At 38.7% G+C, this 22,582-nt stretch overlaps 1 protein-coding gene across 1 annotated transcript in view; it reads left to right on the top strand.

Moving 5' to 3' along the window:
• ctnnbl1 (catenin, beta like 1) overlaps nt 1-22,582 on the top strand; it is a 73,255-nt gene that overhangs the window by 17,433 nt on the left and 33,240 nt on the right. Inside the window, exons 7-11 of the mRNA XM_042492586.1 lie at nt 272-363; nt 802-874; nt 3,723-3,781; nt 4,312-4,460; nt 11,235-11,416. Of these exons, the coding sequence (XP_042348520.1) occupies nt 272-363; nt 802-874; nt 3,723-3,781; nt 4,312-4,460; nt 11,235-11,416 (555 nt within the window). The remainder of the gene's footprint in view (nt 1-271; nt 364-801; nt 875-3,722; nt 3,782-4,311; nt 4,461-11,234; nt 11,417-22,582) is intronic.

Raw genomic sequence — 22,582 nt, 5'->3', positions numbered from 1 at the left:
TTTAAAGGATTTGTATGTATTTAATGGGGATTCGTCCTGCCTTGCCGATACCCTGTCCACTTAATGAGATCATTATCGGTCGACATCGATCCGTCGTTTCAGGTTGGTAGACCCCAACTCATTTAGTCTCTGTCAGGGAATTCTAGGTGTCAGCAAAAGTGGTGGCACTGGTGCTATTAAGTTTATAGTGACTTGTTGAAGGACACTTGAGCAGCAGAGCACAACCGAACTTGCAGGTTAATCTTGATTTTTGATGTTTTGTCTTCCTCAGCGATCATAGAAAATATGGCAGAGTTCAGGCCAGGCCTGTGCACAGAAGCAGCTCAGCAGGGACTCATGCAGTGGCTGCTCAAGAGGATCAAGGTAAGAGCATGGCAGAGCTATGGCTAAGGTTATTTTTACGGCTACGATTAATCCATTGAATCGATTAATCTGCGACTCTTTATAAAAGATTATCTTAATCTTAACATTAGAAGATATTCATTATTTTCTTAACCTTTACTGCAAAAACTGTCCCACAACTCACTGCATGTTGTATTAAGTCATTCTCCTATAACAGGTAAAACATTTATGTAATTTCACCCATACCCAGTTCAACATAGTTTGCTTTTTGCATTTAAAGTTGCTGTATACCTCTACCAAGTACAATCTGTGAAGCAGGACCTAGAGAAAGAATGGTTTTAAGAAACATCTTTTGTTTTGGAATACAGGGTGATTTTCTAATAATTCTCTGGACTCTTGAGAACAGAGTTGCTTAAGATGAGTGGTAATTGGAATTTGCGCCCCCCCTCTCCCGCACAGGCAAAGATGCCGTTTGATGCTAACAAGCTGTACTGCAGTGAAATCCTGGCTATCTTGCTGCAGAACAATGACAGTAAGTGTGTCTCACTAAATGGTCCGTGGCTTCCAAATGATGCCAGTTTATCTTCCACTTTTCTGTCATCTCTCAGCTTTCTCAAACAGTCAGAAAATGCTCTTTCCCCTTATTCTCTCTCCCTCTCTACCATTTCTTTATTTCTTCAAATCCTCTGCTTGCTTCATTTTTTTCTAACTCCTTTCTTTGCCTTTTCATCTTTCCTTTTTTCCTACCCATTTTGTATTATTCTTTTCTTTCTGTGTCTTTTTCTATGTCTTTTCAAAGTGTCTTCCTATTACCACTCTCTCATTTACACTGCCCTTCCTGTCACTTTCTTCGTCCTTTCATTCCTCTTTTTTGTCGTTTTTCATCATTCTGTCATTTTTATCCGTCACTCTTTGATTTTTATGTTACCTTTCATGTTTCCATTTGTATTCTCTCTATATTTCTCTTCCTTACACCTTTTTTAGTCATCCTGTCTCGCTTCTTTTCCTCTGTCTCGTCTTGTGTATTTGCTGTCTTCTCAGGCCCTTCCCTCCCTCACTTAAACCTTGTAAAGCTTCAGATAGCCACAGGACTATCAGGTCCTTGGATAGGTTCTCATTAATGGTACAGGCCATATTGATATTCAGCGGGAGTCGTGTCTCATTTTACACTCCTCCTCGTCTTCACCAGTGCTGCCTTTAGTAATCCTCTCCCTCCTGCTTTTCAAATACAAACAAAATTAAGCAAAAAATGTTATTTTTCACAAAGGAAACATGCTCCCATGAACAATGTTCCCTATTTAAATACTGTCAGTATCTTGAAGTAACAATAAGGCAAATCACATGAGGAGTATTAAGAAAATGACAATTTAGTGAAAAATCTTGATGTGATAATTTGAATGTAATAATGACTGTGGATTCACTGTCTTTCAAACGAAATTCTGCTGTCAGTGATGAGCATTTTACTGCCCAGCGAAGGTTGGACAGTGCCTGTCCAGTCTTGGACATACTTTCCCACATTGAATGTCTGTGGATGTGCGCACTGTTCTGTTCATTGTACAATTGAAGGTCTGCACCAGCCTCCAACACGAAACAGGGGGTCTGGGGGGCTGAACTTACTGTCCCCTCACTGCTGACATCAGGTGAAAAAGAAACAAAGAAGACGCTGCTGGGTTTGGAGTGTATGTCTGTCCAATATCCAACTTAAAAATAACATTGCTGTTTTTAGGTGGCTGCCGCTGGCTTGACACAAACTGGAGTTTAGAACAACAGATTGGAGCATGCAGGGTTAGTGTGTTTGCTATGCCTACAGTCTGTGCGGTTACAAAAAATGGGCTGCACGCGGTAATCTGCAAAGTCAGGGTTTCCCACACATTCATTTATTTGTGGCGGTCTGCCAGTACTAAATCATCCATCGCCACAACTAGATTTTTGGAGCTGGACTGTTAATTAGGAGAGCTACTGTAATATATATACTGTTCTGTGATTTATAGTGCACTTGCTGCAGAGATATCGTAGCAGAATGTCAGGTGCATTGAAAGTGAAACTCAACCGTTCATTCTGCTGGGTCTAAAACTTTACTTTTATTTACAAACATCTGGAGCTGGAGCAGCGCGTCAACATAATCAACATAATCAACATAATCGATTAAAATGTTATTTTCGGTAAATTTGTTGTTATATTAATCGAGTAATAAAAAAATAATAGTTAGATCAATAAAAAAATAATTGATACATTAATCGACTAATCGAAAAAATAATCAATAGATTAATCGATAAGAAAATAATTGTTAGGTGCAGCCCTACAAATATCTGCAAACAGCTCCTCTCACCCACTGATGTGATCTGATCAGCTGTGAACAAATCAACAGATCAACTATCCACCCCACAAAAACACGCCTGCTGTGCTGCATTCAGGGACCCGCAAAAATGTCGGATCTAGAGCGAGTCTACAAAATGAGGTTATAAATTGATGAGGATTTTTTTTAATAAAAAAAAACAAAAAAACAATATGGTAAATATGGATATACATTGTGCCACTTCAAAGGGTGTAATTTTATGTCAATCTGGACAGATATATATCGATTTAACAATCCAGTATTATTGATACATAGTGAAATCATAAACACGTCATCACAATAAAGATAGACTTGTGGCATGTCCGTGTAACCATCTCTATCCAGGCACACCTTCTTCTAAACATTCAGACAGTGGTAGCAGTCAAGTGCCAGGCAGATAATGGCAAGCAGCCAAGAAAAATGATATTAGGATATTTCCTGACATTCTGTCATACGCAGGCCCCCTGAATTAAATCAAAATTTGTATCGTGGCAGACTTTGTGATATAAACAAATCAAGGATCTTTGTCCAAAGAGTCAATATGATGTTGTATAGTGATAAAACTTGTGATTTACACCCCTGGCAATTTCCTGATGTCAATTTAAAAGATTTCAGGGCATTGAAATTCTTAGATTTAAGACATTTGGCCCTCGCTGCTATACAAGGCCACTAAGAAGTAGGGTTGTATTGCGTAACCTTAAAAAGCATTCAAATACTCAGGCCTTGATGGAATAACTTGCGTAGATATTTTTTAGTGTCCTCATTTTCCCTCATCTTCTCTCTCTGGAGGTCCCTCCTTGTAGCCAACATGTTCGTCAGTGTTTATGCTTGTGGTATGCCTTTGTAGTGCTTCTGTCAATCGCTCCCTCTCTTTTCCTATTTCTCTTTTGCTTCATCTCTCCACTTAAACTCTTTTTTGTATGTCCTCCCTTCTGCTCCGTAAATGTCTTTGTTTGCAACCATCTCAATTTAATCTCCCTGTTGTCTTGTTACTCCCATTTTTATCTCATAGTCTTCCTTCGTCTACACTTCTTTTTTCCCACAGATACCAGAGAACTGTTGGGAGAGATGGATGGCATTGATGTGTTACTACAGCAACTATCTGTAAGATTTTGCTTTTGCTCTATTTTTAGTTTGCTTTACCACTGCCCCTCTTATTTACTTGTCATTTGTTTCAGCCTCATGGGGGTAAGGCTCAGTCATTCGTCAAACATGAGTATAAGACCCAAGATTTAACATGAGCTGTATACTGTGTGGTGGTGCTCGAACCTTGTGGCTCACATGAAGCCCCCAGAAGGTGCGCCGGTCTTGACATAGTGGTCAAACCTTGTAACTACAACTTGCAGGTCTGTCACATCAGTTCAGTTCAGTTCACAACCAAACTTGGTGAAAAGCAATCCTGATCAGCAATAAAAATTATCGTGAAAGTATTTATGAAGGTCATCTAAAAGTGTCAAAAGGAGTGAGCTCGGTCAACCAATTAAAAAAGTAGTTAAAATATAGAAATGCCAATAAAAAGACTGATCACAGTCAGTCATTTCCAATCATTAAAAGAAGAAACATCATGCCGCTGGGCATTTATCAACTCAACATCTGGGTCTGGGTATCTTTATAAATGTTTCCTTCCCTCTCAGGTTTTCAAACGTCACAACCCGTCCACAGCCGAGGAGCAGGAGATGATGGAAAACCTCTTCGATGCTCTGTGCTCATGCCTCATGCTGCCAGCCAATCGGGACCGATTCCTCAGAGGCGAAGGGCTTCAACTGATGAATCTCATGCTTAGGTGAGGCTGCAGTACACATAGAAATGCCAGATTGGAACTCACTTCTGCTGCCGTAAAAGTGTTGGTGCAGCCCAGGCGCCAGAAAAAAAGTGTTGGCATTGTGTATTTCTGCAAACCACGAATTTGTTACGTTTGTTTGTTTCATGTGTATTACATCAACTTTTCTGAAATGATGTAGTTTATGAGCTGACTTTGTCATTGGAGGCTGGAGGTAACAGTGGATGGCGTGTCACCTTGACAAGACGCCTGCCAAGCTGCACTGTTCAAGACCAACAAACTACAAAACTGGTTATTTAGAAAATTATTGTTTCTTTTGTGTTTTCCAGAAGCTTTTTAGGCACCAAACATGGGTGTTTTGTTGCGATCTTTCACTGTTTTTTAGTGGGGATAGAGCCATTAAAAAAACAATTGCTTTTTACTAAGATCGAGCTGCCTTTTCTGCTGTAATAATGGCACAAAAGAGGGTTGTTTTTTACAGAGATGGTGCTGTTTCCAGCAGGGATTTTGCCCACCAAACAGGGTATTTTAAGCTAAAACATGATCTTGTATCCTGTATATAATTGCATGTGAACAATGTATTTGTGCTTTGCAGGAACATACAGTGCCAATTAGTCTTGGGTGGTTTCACGGTATTATGGTATACCAGGGTATTTAGAAATCATGAAGGTATGTTTTTCAGTACCTTCATAAATAAGCACTCCTCTTTCTAATAAATTCATTGTATGCAGTGCACAGCATGCACCACCAGAGCTCAGTTTCAGGTTTCACCTGTTGAAACAGGCAGATGAGCTGACAGTCACCATGACACCTAGTGGTAGAGGGAGAAGTTACAGGATTTTATACAGCTGGCGTTCAGCAACGGCAGAGAGACAGCATTTTTTTTTTTTACATATAACTTGGTGAATTAAGGATTTATTTGACCAAAGTCAAGCTTGTCATTTTTGCAACAGCAGCTTACTAACTAGATTACTAGCAAGGGTAACCAAGATGGTTTGGGTGTGATTTATTTTGTCATTGTCAAGTTTGCGTGAATGGTGTTTTATGATGAGTTAAGGAGGCAGTTAAGCCTTGCCAGTCTTTCCGACCAAGAAAAAGTCGAATTCAAAAGTTTAACACTTCTATTTCTGTTTAGTAAGGGAAATGGGTGTTAGAATATTTCTTATCTGAACACTTTTCTGGATTCTGTTAGTAAGTGGCGCACTCGCCACCAGGGAGTGCACTATTAAAAGTAGCCTGTGGAAATCAGTTGACAGGGCTTTTAATGAAACATATTTAGACTAAAATAACCAACATCCATTTATTGTGACAATGACAGAACTTTGTTTGCATTGTTTGAAATATGTAGCCCAAAACTAACATGATTTTGACAAAAACTCATGTCTTTTTTTTTTTTTTTTTTTGCACGACTCATTTTTTGCTTCATCACTACCCTTGTTGGACAAATTATTGCAGTGAATTACAGTTAATGTTACAGTTAATGAATTAATGGACAGCCAGTATTGATTTCTTTGTGAACACAAATACTAATACTTGTTAGATGTATTTAAAAAAATGTAGAGGCAATTGCAGATTGTTAATATATGAAAAGTCACCATTTTGGCAAGGTTGAGTCAAAGATACAAGAAAATATTTGTTGCAGTTCTGCAGTTAATAAGTACATATGATAATAAGTGTCACATAATTAGGTTTGTTTGTGCAAATTCTTCTCATAATTTTAGAAAAACAAATGAATTAATTATGAAGTTTGTTCCCAGTGTAATATTAACCACCTACACATTCTGAAGTGCAACAGTAATGTAGAATTTACACCAATCAGTGCAATAGAAACAAACTGTAAAGGAAAATGTAGTGTTGAGCCCAGCACAGAACATCTCTTGATATAAAGTCTCAGGTCAGCGCCCCCCCCCCCACTGCTTTCTGTAATGTGAAGATTCGAACATTCACAGCATAACAGTTTTTAGAGCTGCACAGAACAGCACGTCTGTCTAGTCTATTGCCTGGCGAGACTGCCAGTCCAATCAATCAACAGTTGGTGGAGCGCAGCAAGGCAGAGATGTGACCTTAAAGAGTCATAAAGACACATTACACGCATTTATGAAACCTTCACAGCCACGGCACCCATGCGCTGATAATCACATCATTTGACATGTAGATTTAAGGCTCGGATCAATATCTCATTATTGAATGCAAAAACCCTTTTCTGTGAAATCATCCACCGGGGAAACAGAGGAAGAAAAAGAAAGGGAGGAGGAGGAAGAGCAAGCTAAGATATCACTTTTAGAAACTAACTGTGAATTTCTAAGAATTGAAGAGAATTTGATTTCTGATCCTTTTTCTCTCTGCCGAATACTTGCAGAGCACAGAACGCGGAACGTGAGATTTGTTTGAAACTTATACCTGTGTGTTAAATAGAGATCCTGTTGCAGATCCCACATTGTATTTTTCAGTTTGGGCTTTAGACTTAACACAAAGCTTGCAGTACACACTGGAGGTGTGGGGTTTTAAAGATCTGTATGTTTACTGGTCAGAGAAAGATTTTAATGTTTTTAAAGAAACATTGTAGGATTTAGGACTATTACGATACAGAGTTTTTGGAGCTTGACCCATACTAAAAGACTAAAAGTGAGGTTATCTCAGCCTCTGCTGCTTCTATTTTCAGCGTCCTTTTTTCCAGATCTGTCTCTTTTAAACCCTGGTTATATAAAGGGTCAGCTTTCTAACAAGACACAATGCAGCTCCAAAAAAAAAAGGTGGGGGGGGGGGGGGTGGGGGGGGACTACAAAAAAAAAAGCCATTCACTGAGACACTTTTATTGGTTTTCCATCAAAAACTCAATTTCAATTCCTACCAGGCCTCTTCAACTTTGTGCTACATACAGATTTCACACCTGGTGTCTTGATGAATTCTCAGCATAGCTAACTGTCAGACCACACACATCCTACTAAAACTGCTGCTGCCATTTTTACAGACACATGTCTTAGAATCTTATTAGCAGTTTATGGTGAGTATGGCTCCATTAGAAAAATAAAATGTTTTTAATTATATAATACTTTTGATATCCTCTCTTGGTATGGATTAAAGCTCTAAAAACTCATCTCTTGCATATTACACATTTAATAATTTTTCCATTAAAAAAAAAATCCCCTCACATCTAAAAATGACTTGGATATATTTGTGCACATTTGCCTCATTAAGTATGTGCAGATCTATTAATATGCAAATTAGCCCCACCCCAGTTGAGTTACATCTAAAAACTGCAAACCTGAAGATTATTTTGAGATGCAGCTCAACACTGTGTGTCAGGTTTTTCTAGTCATAAATATGTAATAAACATTGAGTTTCGATTAGGCACCTTTTCGATTATTTATAGTTTAGATGCTATAGGGGCTTAGAGAATTATAGTGGAAGTATATGACAGCCATTTCCATGCTCAATTCTGTTTCACAAGTTGTTGCAGCAATTTTTGGGTTGATACCATTGTTACACAGATTTAGTGGTAAATTTAGCATTTCTGAGCATTAGAATTACTTAAAAATTGATAGAAAAAGTCAAAAATCCCTCAAAAGAATACCACATTAATACACCAAGACCTTGAGGAGCACCCTAGAAAAATCCCTGTTGTGAATTGCATTTTCAGTGATTGGATGGCAAGCATTTTTTTTCTGCAACAGCTGTGAAACCCCCTCATTATAGATATACCTATGAAATCCATTGATCCTCTGAATGCCCACAGTCTCTAGTTTGTGGTTGTAAAGTTTCATGTCCCTGTGATTATCTTCGAGGTCACCATAGGTCGTTTTAAACAGTGATGTTACATTTCAAAAAATGGTCCCAACACAATGAAATTGCCACTATGAGGACTGGCATCATCACACATGAAATAAATTGGCCTAATTGAATCCATAAGTGAGACATACACAATTTATGCAATTCCAAGAAGGTTTAAGGACCAAAGTTTGCAGAAATATTAAAATACAGAAAGCGGAAATCACACATTTGTACTGAATAGTACAAGTTTTTGCCCAAAACTGCCTGGGACTAGCAGAAAGTGGGAAGACTGTAAAGCGAAGACTTCCATAGAATGAACACCTACCCTATCTTTTAAGGGTATGTAGCCTTTTTTCTGATTGGGTCTGAGAATATTTTGTTCAGGCTTTGGGGTCTAATGGCTGATCATGTCTGTCAGTGCAGGTTAAAAAGTTTCTTAGCAAGGGCTCATTTTTGAGTGATTTAGTCTCATCTATAATTTGGGTCAAATGAAAATTCTACCGCTGCTGTCATGCTTGCACCCCCTTGACATTGACGGCGACATGTTCACGACTCCAGGATGTTATGTTAAGTCACCGACTGAATTGCCTAGTTTCCCTTCGGAAAGTACACTGTGTCTCGCTCTCCCCTGGCCTCTCCAGCTGTCCATCATATATAATGTGTCTGTCTGGAGAACCAGACTCAACTGCCTGAAATATGTGTCCCTCCTCTGAGATAAACACTGTCATCTGTCATTGGTGGGAATGAAGGAAATGACACTGTGACAGACAGCTACATTTCCCGGGAGGAGGTGTTGGGTGGGGGGTTGGCGGGTGGAGACGGAGCAGGAAACAGTTGGTCCCTTTATCGTGCCAATGCTTTGATGATGGAAAACAGATGAATATCCACATTACAATTTATTTGTTTGACAGAACACATATTTTCTGTCTTCTGTCATGGTAGTTTATTGTCTAACTAATTTGATTGTCATCTGGAAACAAGATTCTCAGAATTAACAGGGGGAAAATTCTTGTTTTATCTTGTTTAAAGTTAGATGTTTTTTTTAGTTTTGCTATGTTTTTGTTAAAAAATATTGTGTGGCTTCAGTAATTAGTAATAAGCAGTTTAGTTAATTGCTGGACTCTGATGGACTGGCATCATCAACTCAGACTAACTTAAATGAACTTTATATTGTTAGTGGAGATGTGTGCAATTTTTAGAATTTAATTTAAACTTTTAGAGAGCCGCTTATCAAATCTCAATTTTCACAATATCATCCTGACCTTTTTCTGTGAAATTTTATTTGAACGAGTGCTCTGAATCAGATTCACTAAACTCTACTAATTTTCCAAAACTTGCTGTAAACTGCTTTCATCAATTTAATGAACTGTGAGATTTGATTATTAGCATAATCAGAGTCCCCTAAATTGCCGTAAGATTTAAGATTCATTCACAAAAATGCTACCCGAGAATCAAAATAAGTATTTCACTGAGTGAAGCGACTGTAAGAAACCTGCAGATGGAAAATAACAAATGTAGAAGTGTCGAGTGTCAATAAAATTCTAGCACCTGAATGAAGAAGACGGTATTAAAAGAACAGCTGCCAACAGCGTGTCATCAGATCAGTGCCTTACAGAGATAGAAATAAAAAGTGAATGAACTTCTTGCTAAAAAAAGAAAAAAAATAGTCTATGACCTAGATTGATGTTGGTCAAGGGGGTGTGACAGCTACACAGATATTAGACAACAGAATAAGATACAGTAGGCGATGCTGACCTGTCAGTATCACCAGGGATATTTCTTGGAACAGTGACCCTGAGGCAGCCATCTATAAGTTCTATAAAGCCTCCTTCCCACGACACACAAAACCCACCAACATCCACTGACATCTGGCTTCTGTCTTTTGTGGGAAAATGTTACAGTTGCACTTATTCCTTGGACAAATGACTCTGCAGTAGTTATGGGTATTTATCAACTCCATGTCCAATATCCAATATGATTCCTGGTGGGCGGTCTAATTTCATCCCTTTCACGACACGATGCAAATTAAACACTGCTACAAATTCTGCCTTTCTAAGCAGTACTCGAACATACTCGAACATAGTGCCAAATTTTTTGGCACAGAGTTTGAAAGAGAGACTGAATAAGAAAAATTAAAAAGGAGTAACCTATTTACATTTTCTCTGGCCTCCATGCTGTTTTCTGCTGTTCACCCTGTTTTCTGATGCATTTGTGATGTTGAGTGTGACACACCAGTAAAAAAAAAACAAAAAACAAAAACAGAAAGGTGTCCTAACTGCAGGGCCATACACTGATCTAGTCCATTGACTATGGGAGTCTATTATTTTAGCTGGTTTTCCAACTATTAAAAAAAAAAAACTGCAAATATGTCCTAATTTTGGGGAAACAGGTGTAAGAGAATTTCTTAGAAGAACTACTGAACTTTATAGGTTGCCACGCAAAAGTTTGCCAATATAGACAAAAAGAAGAAAATCTCTAAAACTTCTCAGTAAACTGACAAACGCATATTATAAGGATAAGGTGAATGTAGTGTTATATTTATTTGTTAGTTTGTTTGTTGATTTATGTAATATATTTAAAGTCACACTGTAAAGTGTTTTCCCCCCTGTGGAGACAGGCATTACCCAGGAGAAATTTCAACAGTTTTGTTTTGTAGCAGTGTAACTATAAAATGTCATGTTTGTTTACTGAGGTAAAATGTCAAACTGTTGGGTCCATTTGTATCCATATTTTAGCTGATTCAGTTATTCCCTTGAATAAAAATCCATATTATTTCAGAGTTGCACTGCAGAGCACACAATTTAAAACTGAAATGATTTTTTAAATGAAATACATAAAAATATTGTTGTATTACCAGTCCACCCGAAAGTTTTATGGCAGTTGTCTTGATTGACATCCCTTTTCGGGGCACTTCACAAATTACACATTACAAATGTGCATATTCTTAATATCTATTAAAATAGTGAGTAACTCTCACTGAAGTAATGTGTCCTCTCTCTGCTGCAGAGAAAAGAAAATGTCTCGAACCAGTGCTCTGAAGGTGCTGGACCATGGGATGATTGGACCAGAGGGAGCAGATAACTGTCATAAGTTTGTGGACATCCTGGGACTGCGAACCATCTTTCCGCTTTTCATGAAAACCCCCAAGAAGATGAAAAAAACTGGTACCTCAGAGAAGGAACATGAAGGTAAGTCACTAAAGCCTAATTTCCACTGACTGTTAATGCAATGGGAAAATGTACAATTGGCATTCACACCAGGGTCAAATGACTCTGCAGTAGTCTTGGGTATTTATTGCCTTTGGCTCCAATTAGCATAGGTGGAAACACAACACTCAGGCGAATGCACAAATTTTACCCCCTTAACTAGCAGGATGCAATGACACGCTGCTCCTAAATACTTCCGTCTCCCTGTAAGCAGCCCTCAAACATTGATCCAAATTAGTGTGCGCAGAGTTTGAAAGAGACTGAAAAATGAAGTAATGTATAAAGAGAGGTAACCACCGTAAAGTTTTCACTGGCCTTTATCCATGCTGCTTGTCTGCGATGTCAAACATGGCACACCAAAATAAAACAATAAAAACCACACACATAAATAGTCCTGCTCATCTACTGCAGAGCCGTGTACAGCTTTGTTCTATTGGCGATGGAAAAGCAGTCTATAGCCTTTTTTTTTTTGCAGACTTTGGTGGAAGAGGTACACCTACAACAAACCAAGACATGATTTGTTTATGAAGTTTGGAATGACCTCCTTTGGCAATTTCTGACATTTGAAAAAAGTTTTTTTTTTGTTTTTTTTTCCATTGGTATAGTGGCCTGCTTGGCTTGTACAATTGTAAAGGTGGCACTGGAAACCAAACCACTGGGGTAAAAGGATAGTTGCCTGTCTGATAATGACACATTTGAGATCAAATAGGCTTTATTTCTAGAGCTCCCACATACTTGGAAGGATATCTATCGCAGTCTAGATTTGTGGTTCCTTGTTATAGCAACTTCATAATGTGGATATGATAATTCCTGAGGTTTTGATAATGTAGATGATGATTAACAGTGTTGTGGCTACTTTTATAACGTCCGTCAAATCTCATCATTTTTGTCATTTGTCATGTAAAGAAATCTTTAGTTTGCTGACTGCACTAATTTAAGTGATTGCACCAGTCACGGCAGGTTAATTTCTCTCTAGTCCTGCTTCGAGTTTTCTGCAACGTGTAGTCACACCCGCTTCCTGCAGACACACTCGATCCTAATCTGCTCATGTATCACGCTTTGCTGCCTCTTCGGCCTGTCAGTTTACACTATCAATCCAATCTTGATTGATTTTCCTGCCTGCGCTCCCGAACCTCTCTTGTCTCTGAGTGAGAGATAGGAAGCAAACAAGAGGCAGAGAGAGAAAAAGAGAGGATGACCATGTGATATAGGGCAAGAGAATCAAATCGAGAGTGATGAAAAAAGAAGTCGAAGCTCTGTTCATCTCTCTGCTCTTTGTTTGATTACCTCCGTCCAAAATGTGGAACCCTTCTTCTCTCTCACTGTCTGTATTAATTAAGTTTGATTCATCCGGAGGGGCTTCCCAGCCCTGCAGAGGAGAACAAATTGTCTTCCATTGTGTCCCGTCTCACCCAGGGACTGGATGAATTAACCTCTGACCTCCTAGAGCAGCAGGAGGAAGAGTGGGCAAGATAACCCGTCCTAACAGTTAAACCTTCTCCCCCCTGTGTGTTGAAGCTGCTGGCGAGGCGGACACACACTTAAAAGACAGGCTTTAAAAAGAGATGTGGAAATCCACCCTGGAGGCTCTCTCTCCCTGTGAGGTTTGGCAGGTGTGGTCGAGATTTAAGTGTATTTCTCAGCCAAAACTGTATCTTGAGAGTCACAGTATGATGTTGTATTTTTTGGAGAGGTGAAATTTGACATGATGTTGGCCTTTTAACTCAGCTGTTCTGTTTGTTGACACCTGCTGCTTTGAAGCTAAATGGTGAAGACCGTTTAGGATTCTTTAAATGCTAACTTGACAGTAACTTCTACATACTTCATGATATTATATTATTTAAATAAGCATAAACACAGAAAAAGTCTTACCAGCAAATACGTCCAAGACAACCTATAGAACATGCTGTACTACAAGTTAAAATATTGTGATCGCATTCATATGGTCATATGTAATATAGACTTTTTATGCTTCTGTGCCGGCGATAGAGAAGGGCAGTGTTTTTTGGGTTGTCCGTCTGTCTGTACCTATATACGTCTGTCCATCTGTCAGTCCGTCTGTTTCTCAGAAACACCTTAAAAAAGAATTTCTTCAAACTTGGCACAAACGTTTAAGTGGACATTAGGATGACCTGATTTTATTTTGGTGGTCAGAGGTCAAAGGTCAAGGTCAATTTTTATTTTGAATATCTCAAATTAAAATTCTGACTGGTGAGGTATCTGAAATGGCAGTTTTTTGTTGTAAGAATTGTAAAGCAGATATTGCAATGAAGAATGCCGTGAATATCTAAAATGTTCTTTTTGACAAAGAAGTAAATCACGTATATCTGCAGTGTATATATCCAGTTCAGATATGAAACGTTAAAACAGCCACCTACGCTTCTTAAAGAATTAACAACACCTTCAATTTAGTTTTCACTAGTACAATCAGTTGTAGATATCTGAAAATGCAATTTCTATACATAAGAATGTTACTGTGGATTTCTTTAAGTACCATTCTGATCAGTGAGAATACATTTTTGACTGGAAATCTAAACTGAAAATACAGTTAAGAATGTGCTACAATTATTGTTAAAACAGCTTGTCATGGCACAAAACATTCATGAACTGACAGATTAGTCTGTATGCAACCAAGCTAATGAAATGTTTATACGATTAAATACTTGAAACTGCAATTCTGAAATGAGTTTTCCGTAAGTAATTGTTTTTGGGTATTTTTTTAAATAAAAGTTGCAGGCTGTATTGGATTTTCCCATTGTGTCTGCACTGATTTGTCTACCAGCTATAGGCGTAATGAGATGCCTGTCATAATAAGGCCCATTGAGTGAACCCTCTTTCTCACTGCTAATTGAAAATGCTGTGAATCAAGTGCTTCTCCAGAATAACACAATAACACTGTAGATTAATTAACTATCAGCCGCTTCAAACAAAAGTAATTAGGAGGTAGAGACCTCTCTGTCCTTCGGTTCTTAGCACGCTCTCTCTCTTACATTCTTTCCACAGCTCTCTCTATCATAAACCTCGGTGCATAGATTGATCCCCGTGAAATCCGGTCTGAAACTGACGCAGACCAAATGACCATGGATTGCCAGGGCCATATTAGCATACAGAACGGCGTAATTAATAGAGACACTGTAAGTGGATAGGACAGAAAAAACAACAAATTACATTTCTCCGCTCATAAATAATCTTGTCACGACACTGCTGTTCACCTCATTTTTAGGTTCTCACTTTATTGGTGTATGTGCTCTGTCATTACCAGTGAAATGAGGTTGTATGATGGAAATTGGTGGCAGCCAGTTGTTATATTTAGGTGGCTAATGATGCGAGTGAATGTGAGAGGGAACAGAAGTAAACAACTAATTTACATGGCAAGGCACAATAGTCATAGCTCCGTCTCCCCGCTTCGACTCCGAAGAGCGCTTTTTGTGTGCTTGCGCGTGTGTGGGTGTTTATTTGGTGGAGAGAGAGCACACAAGGGAGCAGCTCGGAGAGGGAAGGGAGGCCTTTGTAGTTGATATGTTTTGAATGCCACGCAAACACCTTCAAGGGGGGCGAATGCCCTTGTCGTGACCCTTATTTTCTAATGAATGCACTAAAATAGCTAATGAGTGAGGCGTGCTAGCAGAAATAGACTTGTATTTCACATTGTGGCTCTGTGACTGTGTTGGAAACACACAGTTAGAGAGAAAAAAGATGGAAATCAGATGCTTTTATTAAAACAAAATGATAGCAGTTTCATTACAAAGATAAAAGATGGAACTTTATCAACCCATTTCTCTATCACCAGTATCTTCTCTCTGATATTAACAAATGGAGATTTAGCCAGCATGACTACATAGCATAATATATGAGACCAGATAAGTGCCTGTAATAGAGAAACTTGGTAATCGGGATTTAATGATGAAACTTGCGTCAAATATTTCAGTCAAAAGCAGAGAATCAAATGAAGCTCTCATTTGATCATCTCCCCTCCCGGCACTGAGCGCCTTTGGCTCAGATTGAGATCAGTAACATTTTTTTACATGATTCAAGTTTGATTGTAATCTGTGTTGTCAGAGTCATGCTGTGTAATCCTATTATTAGTGTGTTTCAGAGGGAGAGATTTGCTGTTAGATCCCTGTGTAAAGACACATCTAATTAACATCTTCACTTTTGGTCTTTTCCTCTGGTGGGGATTGATCTTGTTCTATCTCTGCAAACTCATATGCTGACGAAACATGCTGTGGTATATTTAGTTGTATATAAAATGCTTTTTCTTCAGGTTGCTTAATATTCTGTTGAGGACAGGATAGGATCAACACTGGAAGTGAAATGTATCACTCAGCAGTTTAGGAAAGTCCAACTGAAATTGAGTTGCGTTTTCTTTTGTCTGCCACAGCACACACATCTGCTTTGTAAATCACTTTTCCTGTGTTCCTCTTTAAGAAAAAAAATGTAGAAACCAAGAGCAATATATATTTAATATTTTATGGTATCATGATGGCACCCCTAGTTTTGCATTAACTAGATGCTCTGGTATCTGTCTACATAGATGGAGACCCTTAATTTGACACAGCCAATCAGTATTTACATGAAGCAGTAACAATAAGGTGCATTTACATCCGCCTCTTTTCATGGCCTTTTTCAATTTGTGCATAATGAAAGCCGAGCGGAAACACACGCACACACACACACACACACACACACACACACACACACACAAATATTCAAGAAAAAACAAACAGTTGCTACGCTTGCAAAGGTGAAAACGTTGGTGTATTGATAAGTGCAGTAGAGACAGATTCAGGGAACACATGATGAGTGATTGTATTGAATGTATTGTCATTGTAAAGGCCTTAACTAAACGCAAACTCTCCTTGTTGAGTCTGGAGGCTTTTTACATGCCATATATGTATGCACACAGAGCTCCATTATTATATCTATTGTTTTCCTTCATTTGAGGTTTGGCTGGCATTGTTAACGACGTCATCTCTTTGCACTTTCTCTTTTTCTGACTTGAGCATGAATATGGCCAAATATTTGCATCACTATAGTGGAGGGAAAAGCACTTAAATTCACATTTTCTTTTGCCGATTTCCTGGAAATTCTGTAAAAAATTATACTACATTTGGATGGACCCAACCATTGGCAAAGCAGACATCCCACTGAGCCAGACAGCATCCTGCAACACAACGCAAGAGCCAAAGACTCTGAACAACAACCAAATTAGCTTTTCTGCTAAAAGCTCCTCCTTACGTAACTTGAGCCATGAACACACGACCTGTCTTGAACCTTAGCTTGTTGAACTAGACACCAACAGCAAAAATTTAAATGTGCACCACTAATGTCTATCTGCAAAAACACATTGACATTATTTCTCACTACAGAAAGGGATGACTAAATTTCAGTTGCACAAAAACCTTTTCATATTTGTTTTGAGGAGGAACTTAAATTATAACATGCTGTATGTTTCATAGGAAATGTGAATGAAAGCCATAATGTCTTGTTTAGACAGAAAGAAATATGTGAAAAATGTTCCCTCTGTAGTCACAGAGTATCTCTTAAGATAAAAGCAGCCATTCTGTTTAATGTAGACTGGGCTTTCATACTTTGTACAGTGTATGTGATGCTGCATTTAGTAAACACTGGAATATACAGCATTACAAATATTCAGTAGTGGAGAGCTGCCCTGTGGCCATTTTCAAAACAACAATTTCCAGGAACCGTTTTCCAGAACTCTGGAACTTTTCTCACATTTTGATCACAATAATCTAGTTCATGATCTTGTCCCTGAACTGTCTGGTGAACAAAACGGCTTTGCTCCCAAGTAGCCCAAGTTCGACCAAGAAAGGTCTACAAACTATGAAACTGGAGGAATAAATCTCAGAAAAGAAACTAGGGACCAAAAGTCTGTGTAATCTTTATTGTGCTAGCACCACATCTGAAAAACTGTGAACATTAGGCAAATTAGATCAATGACAATTAAAAAACAACAGCAGTGTTTGTATGTTTGACCAGTCAATAACATTGAAACTTCCATCCATATTGTTTTTTTTTTAACTTTCAGAAAGTGTTTTGTTTTTTTTTGCCACAAGGAACTATAGGACAAAAATTAAGTTCAACATAAGTTTAGTTGAATACGTCCTCAGAAGGTACTTGGCTCCTGCGGAAAGTTTCTGAAGTGGAAATGCCCCATTAATAGTACATTTTGCAGCCCAAGAACTATTGGGATTAAGTCTGCTGTGCTTAACATTGCAGATTTATCAAACATGAGCCCTGAGACTGTTTCAGTGTCTGCACAGCATTCAGGGTGTAAGTAAGCAGTCCATGGTACCAGTATGGAGACTAATTTTCATGGAACCCATATAAAGGAGACCGTGGAAACACTACTAACCCCGTTTTAGTTTGAAAATTTGAGGTTTATGTTTTAGTCTGGACAAGCGGAGAAGTGAACTTTTGGAAACAATGATGTGTAAACTCACGTTTGTTTTCCAATTGGGTTTTATCAGTCATGACATATCAAGCCAAGTGAAAACATTATAGCTTGGTCCAACTACCTTTTGTGATTTTATCTTTCTTGTGTGGGTACTCCTCTCCCATTGCCTTGACCGTCTCTGGTATTGGATAGTGCTCCCAGTACAGCTCTAATGTGTAAGTGTGTATTGGATTTGCAATGACCCACAATCTGTTTTCTGCCTCATTGACTGCCTCATACTTGTGTTACTTTCAGTAGCACTTCCATCTTTTTGTAGGTCCAATCATCTAGATCTCTCTTACTTTATGCCACCTCCGTAGTGTTTTCCGTATCTAAGCAACCAACTGTAGAGCAGAGAATCTGCCTTTTGTTTTTACTGTTACACATGACCAGTGTACATTAATGTGTTTCTAGGCATGTTAGTATGAACAGAGATTATTTCTGAAACTGTGATAAAATGCTTGTCTGTATGAAGATCGATCTCATGTTAAAACAAAACTGTATTAGTGTGGATGTAGCCTGAGACTTCAGAGTCAGAATTCATTCGTGCTCCTTCAGATAGTGAATGGAGTCTCTATAACCCCTGACAGGTTAGCCTGTGGTGCCGGGAGGCTGATTGCTCTCCCCAGGGCACAGTTAGTCCAGTCTCTCGTTGAAGTACCACCTATCTGTTCTCTTCTGTCATTCAGAACTACACAGCACTTCCTTCAGCTGTCAATCAATAAACGAATCAAGGGCACTCAGGGTTATTTGCATGTTAACTTACTGCTATGAATTCCCTGGGGCAAAGATGAAGCAAGTGGTCAGTGATTAGTGGAGGATGAGTGAACATCAGCATTTGGACATGCATAGTGCTATCTTAATGCAAATATACCTCACACAAAAATTGACAGAGGACTTGTGTAGTGCTGTGAAGTAGTTTCAAGTGATGGGTGGGTTTGAAGTATGTCCTTTTGGAAATGCAAACTCGAACAACATTCTTTCATTGTTGGCAATTTTTGAGGCAGTTTCAGTTTACAGCAAGTGGATGTTAAAGTGATGTTAAGGCAAGTTCTCTCCTGCTCATACATCATAATGCTCACACCGTTTGTGATACTGTGGGTCTGTGCAGTAAGTGCGGAGCTTTGTGCTTCCTCTTAAAGACGAAACTCTATGGAGGTCTCTATGAATGCTATCGTCACCTCAGAAGTTGTAGTGGTTTCCATTTTTAAGATGTTGGCTCCATGGGAATTCCTTGTGTATGTGATTGTCAGTTGCAGCACTGGTTTGTGCTGTCATTAACACCATGTAGGTGTTGCATTAACCATAAAATGCTCTATTTGCCTTTCTTTTCCAGCACTCGAACAAACTATTCTTAAATTAGCTGTAATAGTGATTGTCAGCCTTTGATGCTATTGTCACATCATACAACACAGCCAACACGAACACCAGTTAGTCAAAACATTAAAACCACTAACACTTGACAATGCAATTCTCTGGTGATAAACCTTGGGTCCTGGCATTCATGTGGATGCAACTTGACACACACCACCTATCCAAACACACCAAGTACTCCTCTCATGGGCAACGGCAATCTCTGATAGCAGTGGCCCCTGCAGCAGGACAATGCGCCATGCCACACCATAAAGGCATCGACTTGGCCTCCAATTTTCCCACATCCCAATCCGATCGAGCATGCTTGGGATGTGCCAGTACCCTACCTTGCACCACTAAAGGACTTAAAGGATCTGCATCCAATGCCCTAGTACCAGACACCACAGAAGTTCAGAAGAGTTTAGAGCCAAGTCCTATCCACACTGGGGCCTCTGACCTGTTGAGGCATGGACACAAGACCTCTGGGGCACCGCCAGAACCCTAGAATGCTAAATCAAGTTGGGATCAGGAATTTAGAGGGCCAGGTCGATGCCTTGAGCTCTCCGTCACATTATTCAGGCCATTACTGAGGGGCGCAACACATTGTCCTGCCGAGGAGCCGCTTGCAAAAAGGATATGTACTTGGTTTGCAATGGTAGGTGATGTGTATCAGGAGGCATCCACATGAATGCCAGGAGGTAAGGTTTCCCATCAGAACATAGCATTGTAACGATCAGTGATCAATGTTATTCACTTCATCCGTCAGTAGTTTTGATATTTTTGCTGATCGGTGTGTAGTGAGCTGCTGGGCTTGGCCCAGCTCTGCAAATTATTATAATCAAATTATAATTTAATTGTCATCTGATAAGTTGCAGTACAGTCCATTAATGGTCATCAAGCTGTATTTCAAACACCAGACAGTATGTGTGACAGCACTGTGCAACAAATTGGTCTTGCTTAGTCACATTTTGAAGGTAAAAGCTGTAATATGTTTTTAATTATTCCTGTTTTGTCATGACCTTTTGAGAGATGTTGCTTGTTTCACGGATGGTAGTTGTCCTTGTTTTCTTGTTTGTTTCTTGTTTTTTCTACTAAGATTCAAGTGTGAAGCAAAGCATGTAAATGAAGTATTGATTAGACACCTTTCCTAAGACTCTTTTACCAAGCCTTGCCCTCCATCTTGTACCCAAGTTGTAATTCTGTCTCCACCCTTTCAAGAATCTCAGCAGAGCAGTTGCTGTTCAGTTTTAAACTCTTTGGAGAGAACATTCCACATCCAGCGATCAATAGCCTCGCCGGCAGGGCGTGGAGGTGGCGACATCAATTACCACTCGGATCAAGTTGATAAAGTAGCGTCCTTTCGGAAATGGCAGTTAGCCTCCTTGTCATTGTGTACAGGAAATAAGGTTGTCTACATTAAAATAGGAGAACCTTGGACTGAAACTAATAAATGTACAACTACAGCATACAGTTTTATCTACATGTAATACCAGTCAACCACCTAGGGAGCCAGTAAAACTCTGAAGTGCATTTATACTTTATCTGCTCTTCTGATGTGCAGCTATGATTATGATCATGCAGAAATGTAAAGAGGTGATGCTGCTGTGACTAATGAATAAAAACATTTAGTTTAACCCTGAAATTAAATCAAACACTAAAATCCATATTAAAAAAAAGTCAAGAAACATAAATATAGAAAATAAAAAATTTCATTAAAAATCTGAAAAATTCTGTTAAAAAATAAGCACAATTTATCTAGTTTAAAATGCTAAGAGCTATGCAGTTTTGGAAGTAGACGTCATGTGCAGAAACATGCACACAAAAAAGTTCATAGTATTATTTAAAGGTAGAACTGTACTGTTGAAAATGTATTTAGCACTGAGTTTGAAAGAGAGACTCATTCAGTAAAACAGCTAAAAAAAACCCAAGTAACTCTCATTTTCACTGGCCTCCGTGCTTCTTTCTACTTTTTTCTAACCATGTTTTCAGGCAAACTGACACAATAAAACAAAAACACAAAAGACGCTCTGGTCTTATGGCAATGGTGAAGGAGTCTATTGCCTATTTTTAACGGGTTTTCCTGTGTTTAAAAAAAACAACATACATGCACTTATCTTTGTGGAAAATGATATATGAATTTCTAGCCATATAACAGCTCTGTGAAACTGTATCTAGGTTTTGAGCTAAATCCTGTCAGCTATTATTTTAACAGTGACAATACTGACAAGCTGATGTTTAAAAGATATGTTTACCATAGTAATCATCTTAGTTTAGGGTGTTGGCATGACATTTGCTAGTGTTTAGCACTAAACATAATATGCAGCAGAAGTTAATGGAGTTTGGTCATAAACCAAAACTAAGACAATTTTGACCTAATGATGGCACCACTTAAAAAGCTGTTGGATCACCAATACATGAGTATCCTCAACTGAAAATATCAACTTCTTGTCGTGCTCAAGACCCCAGGAAAAGCATTGGGATTTAAAGCAAATGGAATAACACTGTCAAGTGATGCCATGGGGCCCAGAAAGGCTTTTTCCCATTGACTTACATAGGGAGAGAGATATCAGTGAGTCAATGGATACATTTTTGTGAGCATTTTTGTGAAACTTCTGTGAAATGGTTCATTTCACTATCAAGATTTAATCCATTCAGTTCAATGACATTTGGAAAGTCTGAAAGAGCCATAAGAATTAAATTATTTGATCGCCATTCAAGCTAGCGGGACAGTAGTGCACATGCTCAATGGGCCCCATAATGCTGAAGATTCAGGTACTTTTATACTGTGGAAATAGAGCGTTTTTTGCTTTGTGCACTACCAAGCAGCTCTAATAGGAATGAACTGGGCCCCACCACTATGCTATATCCAGTTTTTTTTAAATACATCCATGGCAGTGCTACTGGAAAAAGAGGAGGATCACCAAAATCACCTTTTGGGGGCTATAAAATTTCATTGTAATCCATGTGATATGGATGTTTTTGGGATATGGTGAGGGTTTCACTTTAATAGTAAAAAGGAGAACACAGGTGTTTCAAGCATTCAAATCAACAGTTTGTTCTTTCAGTCAAATGATTATGGGTCATTGATTCAGCTGTAATTAGCAAAAAATTGATTTACTTCAGCTTTTGGTAGGAGATATTTTCTAATGGATCTTTCTTTACAAACACAGCTCCAGGCTTTTTGTTGTATTGTTTCAGACATGTTTCTTCCTTTCTGTGCTCTCAGTAAAATTACTAATACAGATGGATGTCTGTATATTTTTAAGGATTTGACATTAGCTGTCACTTTTCTCAGCCCACTCAAGGCTTGTGAGAACGCGCGCTGCGGGTCGTAGGGG

Source organism: Plectropomus leopardus, chromosome 8 (assembly GCF_008729295.1).
Source record: "Plectropomus leopardus isolate mb chromosome 8, YSFRI_Pleo_2.0, whole genome shotgun sequence".
In the NCBI taxonomy this organism is placed as follows: Eukaryota; Metazoa; Chordata; class Actinopteri; order Perciformes; family Serranidae; genus Plectropomus; species Plectropomus leopardus.
The sequence above is the reverse complement of the archived record's forward strand: the minus strand, read 5'-3'. Positions and strand labels throughout refer to the sequence as shown.